At 37.4% G+C, this 10,886-nt stretch overlaps 1 protein-coding gene across 1 annotated transcript; it reads right to left on the reverse strand.

Moving 5' to 3' along the window:
• Window positions 3,060-3,992, reverse strand: LOC107624368 (protein PXR1). Its single transcript, XM_016326868.2, has 3 exons — window positions 3,798-3,992; window positions 3,605-3,717; window positions 3,060-3,521 (listed from the first exon to the last, which is right to left on the reverse strand). Exons 1-3 carry the CDS (start codon window positions 3,865-3,867, stop codon window positions 3,237-3,239), a joined length of 468 nt encoding a protein of 155 aa, XP_016182354.1. The 5' UTR covers window positions 3,868-3,992; the 3' UTR covers window positions 3,060-3,236.

Consider the following 10,886-nt stretch of genomic DNA (forward strand, 5'->3'; position numbering starts at 1 on the left):
AATAAGGATTGATTGTCATGTTTGAATTTTCATATGATTAATTGTTATAATTTCTTTGGTGAACTAATATACAATGTATAATTCTGTTTCACTTCAGCTCCTCAAGTAACCCTAGCTTCTCCATTGAGCCACACTTTTAATTCATAGATTTTTAGATTTTTTTAGATTGTTCAATACACACTCGATCCATATAAAAGGGAGAATAGACAAAATAATATCCTATGGTTGGTTAAACATTTTCCCTTGCCATTGCCATCAAGGAACAATAAGTAACCCCCACAGAATATTACCACATATCCTCGACATGAAATAAACATGCAAAACAAAACATTTTCATTACTTTACATTCCAACCCAGCTACACATGCCTCTCCTATGATCACCAAGCTTTTATATCTCGAGAAATTCTAGATGACCACCAGAATTTATTGTTTTTGACTATCACTTTTAACCATCAATCTAATTTCTTTAATCTAGTGATCCAACAACAAATTTTAATCCACACTTTTAAACATTAATAACTAAGTGATGGCCAAAAATAATAAATTTTGATGGCTTTCTAGCATTCCTCTTTATATCCCTTTTCCATGCCTTAACCCTCTCCCATGCCATATTCTTCTTGTTCCCAACAGACCCAGAGGCTGTTATTAGCCATTGCCATTTGCTTCCCATTTTCCCTCTCTTTCAACTCATTGGCGCCAGTGTTTAAAAAAAATGGCAATGGCAGCGCCATGGCATTTATGTGGTGGCGGATTTTGGCCTCGCCGGCATAAGGAGGTCGCCGCAATGTGGTTTTCACGGCAGGCGAAAAGGCAGCCGCAATTGCGGTGGCGCCATGGCGGAACGCCATACGCCCATACATATGGCGGAAATATAGGGTTTCTACGGATTTTTTAAAAAAATCTAAGGGTAATTGGGTAAATTAGACAACCCTAAGTGATACCAATAACCCTAATTATTCAAAAACTCCCTCACTGTTCTCTGCGCCTCTTCTTCACGTGAAAACTCTTCTCCCTCTCTGTTCTCTGTGCATCTCGTCACTGTCGATTGTCAATGCCGCCTGTCGCCGGTCGCTACTGATCGTCGCCGCCCTCATCACCACAGTCGTTCCTTGCTGCCGCTGCGAACCACCGTTCCTCTTTCTCTGGTTCGTAGTTTCTTGCATATTATTTTTTTTGTTCAGTTCATTATCTCCCTCTCTTCCAAATTTTTCTCCAATTTTTTTTTTTCGTTTAGTTCACTATGTATACTTCCAAACAAGCCCCTGATTCTAATACACTTACCCCTGATTCTAATGAGACAATGGCTTTGGACTTTCTTTTAAGTTTTTAGTTTTTATGTTCTATGTCTTATGTTTATTTGCTAAATTTGCTACTATATTTACTCATTTTGCTACATTAATTAGTTGTCTTATGACTAGAAAAATGATTATATAGATTAGATTTTATAGTTTATTATATTTATATATGCATTTTTTAGGTAATCCATCATTTTCCATGATGCCATCTGTCATAATTTTTTGGCGGATTTTGGCTCACTGCCATGAGCCGTCATCCGCACTCAAAAACTATGATTGGCGCTCCCATACATCAAGCATATGATTCGGAGTATTTTAATCATACTATGTGTTGTTCCTTAGAAACCTTAACTCCCAAAGATGTTTCTTTATTACCTTTAAACCACTCAATAATATTCAATAAAAAATTGCAACGTCTTTTCCAGACCATCAAGCACAGCCTCTCCCTTTGATTTTTCTAATACCACCTCACCTATATAACAACACCACCCTCCACCTTCTACTTTTGTTAAGTATTCACCCACGGCGTGCTTTTTTATTATGGAATTATATATAACACATAACCACTATATCCATTTACTCTCATATTCTATTTGAGTTGGTCTTACTTGCCCGCCTCTCTTCATCCTCTCCAATATACGCGCCATTTAGGGATGGTAAAACTCTTCGAGATGCGGGGATCCCTACAAGGACTGTAGAAATTCGAATAGAAATCCGACTGTGAAGAATTTTTTTCGCAGGAATAAAAACGGAGGCAAAATTCTCCTGAGACAGGCGCAGGGACCCGGAGCATTAATTCCCACCCCGTCCCCGCTAATTCCCGAATTTCATGAATTTACTTAATTATCTTTAATAATTTATTTCTCATATATTTATTAGTCATTTAACATGCCATATATATAGAGAGAGAAACCCAAAATTCATAATCCTCATTTATATTATAACCTTTCTTCAATTCATAGATCTCTAGCGTTTTTCATACTCCATCCAAATCCCTAGCGTCTTTCTTACTCCATTCAACCTCTCTGTAGCCACTCCCTTGCCACTCTCACGTCTCATTGCATTGTCACCGCCTCACTGTTCCATCACTCTCACCGTGTCGTTCTCTATATTCATGGCGTTCTTTTCCACAACTCTGTTCGCCACTCTCACGTCTCATTGCATTGTCACCTCTCACCGTTCCATCACCCTCACCGTATCGTTGTTCATTCTCCTATTCGCTGCCACATCCTCTACCTCGTCCACTGCTCTGTGCTCTGACTCGTCGTGGCGTCCCCCACTGCGTCATTTTGAAAAAAATCACCATCTTGTCATTTAGACTGTATAAAAAATCACCATCTTGCTGGTTTTGTATAGAATGGATACTTTCAGCTCTATTCCTATAGAAATTAATAATTAGTCATAACTATCAGAGAGGCAGGAAATGGGACCCAAGAGAACAATATTCTCCGGCGGCGAAGAACGGGGACGGAGATGGGGAGCAGGGAGGCATCCCCCGCCCTGCCCCGTTGACATCCCTAACGCCATTGATTTACATGAACCTTAATCAGTTTCTAGGCACTCTCTAATCCCATTGTTTCATTTTAAAAAAATTTCATGTTCTTACTCTTCTAAATAGGTCTCACAATAGAAAAAACACCATTTTAATCCTTAGATTTTTAGAAAGTATAATATTATGAACAAAGTTCAATTTATTTTACATGTAACTTGAAAGCTTCTAAATCTCAAGTTTGTCCGATTTTCTATCTAATTTTGAGTAAATATTTCATGGCATCAATAGAGTTAACTTTGGATAAAACAATGTTTACAAGGGTGAAAGGCTGAGAGCAGGATACCGGGAACAATTTGAGTACAAAATTGTTATGATTAACAACGATTTTAAACATGCACAATCAACAACTATTGCTATTGCATAAGTTGAATCAAGAGGATTAGGATGATTAAATTTGAGATGAGGCTTGAATAGTACTCAGAAGATGTTCAATTCTGTATTTCATAAGAGGCTGCCCTTTTCTGGTCTTCTTAAGCATTTTGTCACGCAGAGCTTTTCTCCTGGCTTGGGCTTCTTCTCTCTCTTCCTTCTTTGCCATCATGGCTGCTTCTCTTTCCATTCTTTCTCTCTCTTTCTCTTCATGCTTCTTCCTGTACAATTCTTCCAAACAATACTTTTTCTTCCGCCTCCTCTCACTATCGCACTTATCCTCTTTCATCTCAGCACTGCTATTCTGCACCATCAAATAGAAAATTGAAATTAATGGATTCAACTATTAGAATCTTGACCTATAACAGTTATGATATATCGAAGAACCTCAATCATCAGTTTCTGTGTCGAGAAACGATCGCTTTGCTCCGTTTGATGCTTTAACATCTTCTTAAACTTCTTTACATTCTTGGCATTCTTATAGAATTCTTTTTGCTTCTCTGAACAAACAAACAACACCTAAATCACACTGCTTCATCCTCTGTTACAATATAAAATTCAAGATTGAGAAGTGGCATACTTATGAGAGCAGGGTTGTAGTGGCTTTTATCAGATTTCAGGTTGACGGAATAATTCTTCCTCTTCCTCATCCTCTCGTTGACTCCCTCGTTCTTCTTCGTTGTGGTCTGTGGAATGGGAGAACAAACTGAAAAGCGGAAACCCTAATTTACAGAAGATCAATTTCTCTTGATCTATTGGATTGGGGTCCGATGCTAACATAAAGAGTACAAGACAAAAAGAAAAAGGCCAAGTATAATGCCGGTCGTGATACAACTGGGTCGGGTTTGACTCATTGGCCCAATACAGGTCCAAGATGGCAATGCCTTAAACTATTGTGATATGTGAACATTACAACGCCCAGTCCAAAAAAAATTACCACGCAAAAAATATTTTATCCTAATAGTCCTTCAAGAAAATGATATGAAATGAAACACATGTAAAATAACGAGTAAATGGTTAAATTAGTTTCTAAAAGATCATTCGGTTTTTAAATTGGATTCCGAATAATTTTTTGATCAAATTCATCTTTTAAAGATTTTAAATTAATCATATTAGTCCTTCCGTCACTTTATTTGTTGATGGTGTCAAAATTTGACACGTTAAGTGACACCCCAACACACATTTAGGAGTCTTAATTAACCATTAACATGATTAATTTATGAAATTAGATCAAATCAACCCAAAATTGAGAGATTCCAATACTTCAAGTCATAGTTGTTAGAACTGAACCGGTGATCGAACCGGTCAGACTACTGGGTCACTGGATCACTGGTTCAACCGGTGGGTCACGGGTTGAACCGGTTAATCCGGTCCCACTTGTTTACAATGGCCCCATGCAGGATCATTTGTTCCTCTGTTATTATTTTTTTGGGTTCTAATTGTTGGATCAGGAGTTGATCTTTGTTCCTAAGAAGTTAGTGTTTCTGATGGTGTATTTGATGAAGCCATCCTAAATTCCTAATCAACCAGGACTAAATGACTAAATGACTAATCAACAATCTAACAACAATAGATATTCAACAAACTGAACAGAAATCAAACATAAATCAACAACCAAGAAAGATCAAAATCAAACAGAAATCAAATAGAATAATCAACAATCTAAATTCTAACAGAAATCAAACAGAAATCAACATACATAATCACTAATCATTAATCAACAATCTAGAATAACTTAAAAAAATAAAAACTTAAAAATACATACCAGGAGGGACGAGCAGAGAAGACAGTTGACGAGCAGGAGGCGATGAGCAGAGAAGATCAGAAGCGAGACTGAGGGAGGCCGGAGGCGACGACTGACGAGCAGGAGGCAACGAACAGAGAAGATCAGAAGAGGGACTGAGGGAGACCGAAGGCGACGACTGACGAGCAAGAGGCGATGAGCAGAGAAGAGGGACTGAGGGAGACCGGAGGCGACGACTGACGAGCAGGAGGCGACGAGCAGTAGGCGACGAGCAGTAGGCGACTTCAATCTTCGATGGAGGTGCTTCTGGGCTGTTGTGGGTGGCGCACTGTGACGGTTGTCTCCTGCGACGATGGTGAGCCGGGTGAGGTGGCTGAACGGGTCTCTCTCACACTCTCTGTCTCAGGTGGAAGGTGGTCTCTCATGGAGTCATGGCCAAAAGGTTTAGGATTTGGGAAGGGAAACAGGGAAAGGGGACAATGGAGCCAGCTAGGGTTTCAGTTTCAGTTCAGCAGTTCTTTACTTAGGTTTTTTTTTTTAATTTTAAAGGAAACGACGTCATTTCAAGGGAATTAAAAAAGGAAAAAAGAGTTCGAACCGGTCCAGGTTAAATGAAACCCGCCGGTTCACCGGTTTTGGTCAAATTTGGCCGGTTCACTTCCTTGTCCGGTCAAGAAGCTCACCCGGACCGGTTAGGTCACCGGTTCGGTCCGGTTCCGACAACACTGCTTCAAGTTCTCCCTTTAATTAGGTTTTAATTTGATTTAATTCCATAGATTTATTATGTTAATAATCAATTAAGACTCCTAGATGTGTGTGGGATGTCACTTAATATATCACATTAGCAAATTTTGACACCATAAATAAACAAAGTGACAGAAGGACTAACATGACTAATTTAAAATCTTTAAAGGACGAATTTGATTAAAAAAATCTTTTAAGAATCAATTTAAAGAATGAGTGATCTTTTAGAGATTAATTTGACTATTTACTCGTAAAATAATTATAGTGAATTTTATTTCCTTTATGATTGTTTACTACAAATTAGAGTATAAAATATAGAACAAGGATTGATTATCAGGTTTAAATTTTCATATGAATGCTTGTTGTAGTTTCTCAGCTTAACTAATAATGTTTAGTTCTGTTTTCTATCCAATCCAAGATGTTCCACTTCAGCTCTTTAGGTAACTCAAGCTTCTAAATCTCAAGTCTTATTTTAAAATTAAGGAAACTTAAGAACATGTTTTTGTATGAGATTACAACCAGAGTCGAATTTTAATGTATAAATTTATAAAGAGAATTGATTCATTAAAGTTTTGAATTTCCCATACTTATAGACAATTTAAATTTGTTGATTGCTTTTAATTGCTTAATCAATTAATTGATGATTTTCCTCCACCCAAACATGATTGATAAAAATGATTATCTTTTTTATTTTTATCAAAGATAGGAGACTCAAACCCGCAATCTCTTAATTGAACAACCTTTTAATTAAGTATAAAAAGACTATACTATTTGAACTATAATTCATTAGCATAAAAATGATTATCTTACTTTTAATAATAGATGAGATATGCATCTGTGACAATTTGTGGAAATTTATTTTTAGTGCAAGATGACATTACAATTAACAAAATGTTCAGTTATATAATATTGACCGAGCAATTAAAAAACATATAAACTTGTCCCCATTGATGAAAACAATTTTAGAAGTGACATGCCTTGGTGTTGGAACCATTACTAGAATATAGTAGTGGGTTATGGGTTTCTTCACATGACATTTAAATTCAATGTCCATAATTGGAAAGCTACGGGAATTTAATTTACCTGTCTTTTTGTTGCTTTGTTGGTGTGTTTGTTTCTTTAAGTGTCTGAATGTTTGGATTGGCATCAGAAAGAAATAATCTTTTGAATATGGAAAAGTATAGGTAAGTAATGAAAATATTAAATAATGTAAATAATAGATATATCAGATATTTATTTTATTAATGTACGGATGGTTATTTTAATAATAAAATTTAAAAGGTTAATTTAGAGATGTAGTGTGTTTTTATTTGATTAGTGATTGTTCATATTGTTCAACAAAGTCATTGTCTCCCTAGCATTCCCCTTTGAATATTAATAAGATTTTGGGAGTCTGATCATTGCAAATGCTAATTTTTTTTTGCATATGACACTAAGTTTCGTGTAACGCTGGGTTATGGAATTTAGAGGAGTTTTATACTGTTGTGACGGTGTTTAGGTGATGGGAAGAAATCAAACGGTTCGATTTATTACAGTTGAGAGGGGATACAAATTGGACCGTTCGATTTGTGGTTGATGGATGGTTGTGTAAAGAAATCGGACCCACCGATTTCATGCATTGATGTTCAATTTTTTTTTGCCCAAAGAAATCGGACCCAGCGATTTCTTTGCTGTAGGAAAAAAATTTCGCAGGCCACTCAAATTGGACCCAGCGATTTCTGGGTTTCCTTTTTTTTTTTTGGGCGGGTCGTTCACTAATCGGACAATCCAATTTTATTGTTTAAAAAAATTTGAATCACCATGAAAGAGGTTGGACGGTCCGATTTGAGTTTAATATATATATATATGTACCCAACCCAAGCTGAGCAGCCCACTTCATCTTCCTCTTCTCCCGATCTCCAAATCTCCGAAGCTCACCTCTGTCTTTCTCTTCTTCTCCATTATCATAGATGATAGAGTAAGATTAAAAGTGTATTATCATGACCAAATTTTGTTACAAACATCTGAAGAAGTAAAATTTGTGTGTGAAAATTCATTACATATTATAATTCCTTTCACACTGTCATATGAAGAATTAAAAGGTGTGATTTGCGAGAAGATGGATTCTCAAATATCTAGGGGAGTGTCATGTATTCTGTACAAATATCCTATATCTGTCTTTGATGGGTTCGTTCAATTTCAAACGAAATACATGACCGATGAAGCGAGCATGCAAGAAATGTTTTTAGTGTATCTTGAAAGTCGGTCCCAAATATCGTTCATCGAACTATATATTGAGTTCCAGTAATCTGCAGCAGACCGAGATATTGAATTGGAAGATTACAATAGTGATAGTGAGGAAGAGTTTGAAAGTAACTATGAGGTCGTTGATTCGTGTATAGACAAAGATCAAGCTGACGATGCTATAGTGGCGGATGTGACGGATGTGGCAAATGCACTAGCAAACCAGCAGCCGTTTGTGGAGCCGACTTTCATGCGATCGTTGGATTTGGAGGCCATGCATGCACCGAAGTTTCCTCAATATGTAAATGCAGGTACGTCATAATTTTAAATAATGACTTGTTAAATTATGATTTGTGCATATGTTTTGAGTTTGATACAAATATTTAAGACAACGGTAAATAGGCAAAAATATAGCATATAATTAGTAATGATTTAAGGTTTAATTATCAATTAAACATGTATGTTGAAAAATTTAATATTTTGCATTCTTGTGTTATTATTAATTTATTAAATATCATTTGATAACGTAGTTAATAATTATATTAACTTTTGATTGATTTATTATTGATTTATAGATCATAGATTTTATTAATTCGACACGTATTTATGAATTATTTATTGAAATATAAAATTTGTGACGTGATTGCAGCAGAGCTTCCTGTTATGACGGATGGTGAATTTACCGTGGGAATAGAATTCAGTTCTAAAGAGGCAGTAATTAAGACAATGAAAGATTATACCATCTGTAGAGGTGTAGATTATTGGGTGTATGAGTCAGAATCGACAACATTCTATGCTAAATGCACCCAGTATGGCGCAGACTGTGATTGGTTGATCAGGGTGAGCAAAATGTCCAGGAAGTACTGTTGGGAGATAAGGAGGTACAATGGTAGTCACACCTGTACTAGGGCCACCGTTTCTCAAGATCATTCGAAACTGGATTCCAACACAATTGCAGAAGCAATAAAGCCATTGGTAGAAGTTGACCCGTCCATAAAGGTGAAATCAGTGATTGCGAAAGTATAGTCGAAGTTTAATTACACCATAAGTTATCGCAAAGCATGGTTGGCAAAACAGAAGGCAGTGGAGTCAATTTTTTGAGGTTGGGAAGCTTCGTACGAAGCTTTGCCGATATGGTTTGAGGACATGTGTCACAAGGAGTCATCCGCAGTCGTTCATTTTGAGACAATGCTTGCGTATTATGGGGGAAGACTTGGTTCCTAATATTTGTGTATTACACCGAGTCTTCTGGAGTTATTACCCTTGTATTAGAGCATTCAAACATTGCAAGCCAATAGTGCAGGTAGACGGAACTCATTTGTATGGAAAATATAAGGGTTATTTGTTGGTTGCAGTTTCACAGGATGGCAATAACAATATCGTACCTATTGCATTTGCGATAGTTGAGGGAGATACATCTGATGCTTTGCATGTTTTTTCTTAGTAACTTGTGACAACATATTGTGACATGTGATGGTGTGGGTCTGATCTCCGATCGGCACGATTCCATCAGGTCAGCTATTGATCGTAGTAACGGAGCTTGGTCTCCTCCCAGAGCATTCCACATATTTTGTATCAGACGCATAGAGTCCAACTTCTTGAGGAAGTTCAAGGTTCCGTATCTACAGAAGCTTATCGTCAATATCGATATGATAGTTACTATTACAGTTATTCTTAAACCCAGTTATTATGATGAACGTTGTTTATAGTGGGTCTTTTTTATTGACAGGATACTCGGGAACAGTTCGCGAGTACGAAACGCGTTATCAGCGTTTACGCGAGCGGGGTGAGGCTTATACCAACTGGTTGGATCATATTCCACGTGAGAAGTATGCTTTAGCATTTGATGGGGGATATCGATGGGGTCATATGACAACCAATCTAGTGGAATGCATCAACTCGGTACTGAAAGGGGCTCGCAATCTTCCAATCACTGCACTTGTTAAGGCAATGTTTTACAAGCTTAATGAATTGTTCACCCGAAAAAGAGTCGAGGCTGAGGCTCGCATTAATGAAGGACATGTGTTCTCTGAGCTTGTAACCTCCAAATTGCATGCGAATCAGCGGGCAGCGGGTAACATCCAAGTTAGTTGCTTTGACCGATAGAATAAGGTATTTGAAGTGCGTGAGTGTCCCAGTGGTGTGGAGTATGCAGTGGACCTCCTTCGACAACGGTGTGACTGTGGTGAATTTCAGGTAGATCGGCTTCCGTATCGACATGTGTTTGCTTGTTGTGCAAACCAACGACTAGATTGGCAACTGTATGTTCATGATGTTTACAAAATGGACCAAGTTTGACGAGTGTACAGGGCCAAGTTTAGGCCACTAGGGAATCTCACAACATGGCCTGTTTATCATGGACTTCGATTCGTAGGTAATCCGTTCCTCAGACCGGTATCCAAAGGTCGGCCAAGGATTACCCGTTTCTTGAATGGGATGGACACTCGGATGTTGCGTGGTCTTAGGCGATGCAAGCAATGCGGGGCCGAGGGCCACAGCCGTAGTAGATGTCATCAACGTGGTGGTGCAAGTGCAGGTGCGACCACCCAATAGAGCTCCAGCCAAGTTTCTCATTCGAGTTATTGTATGACTTTCAATATTTTATATATTGTATGACTTTCGTGTGTGATGTTATTGTATGACTTTGGGGGTTTCATATACTGAAAATTTAATGTGAGTGCTGATGAAAGGTAAAGTAGCATAGTTAATGACATAAAGTCCACTAAATAAATAAGTCCAATACACATTCCAAATAATTAAGTCTAATACACATTCTAGATAGTTAAACAAACCGGTTACAGTAAGCAACAAACACATTCTAAATAAATAAGTCCAATACACATTCTAAATAGTTCAACAAACCGGAAACAATAAGCAACAAACACATTCTAAATAAATAAGTCCAATCTACACACATCATTTTCTCATCGCCAATTTTACATCTTTGTATAATTTCTT

Source organism: Arachis ipaensis, chromosome B10 (assembly GCF_000816755.2).
Source record: "Arachis ipaensis cultivar K30076 chromosome B10, Araip1.1, whole genome shotgun sequence".
In the NCBI taxonomy this organism is placed as follows: domain Eukaryota; kingdom Viridiplantae; phylum Streptophyta; class Magnoliopsida; order Fabales; family Fabaceae; genus Arachis; species Arachis ipaensis.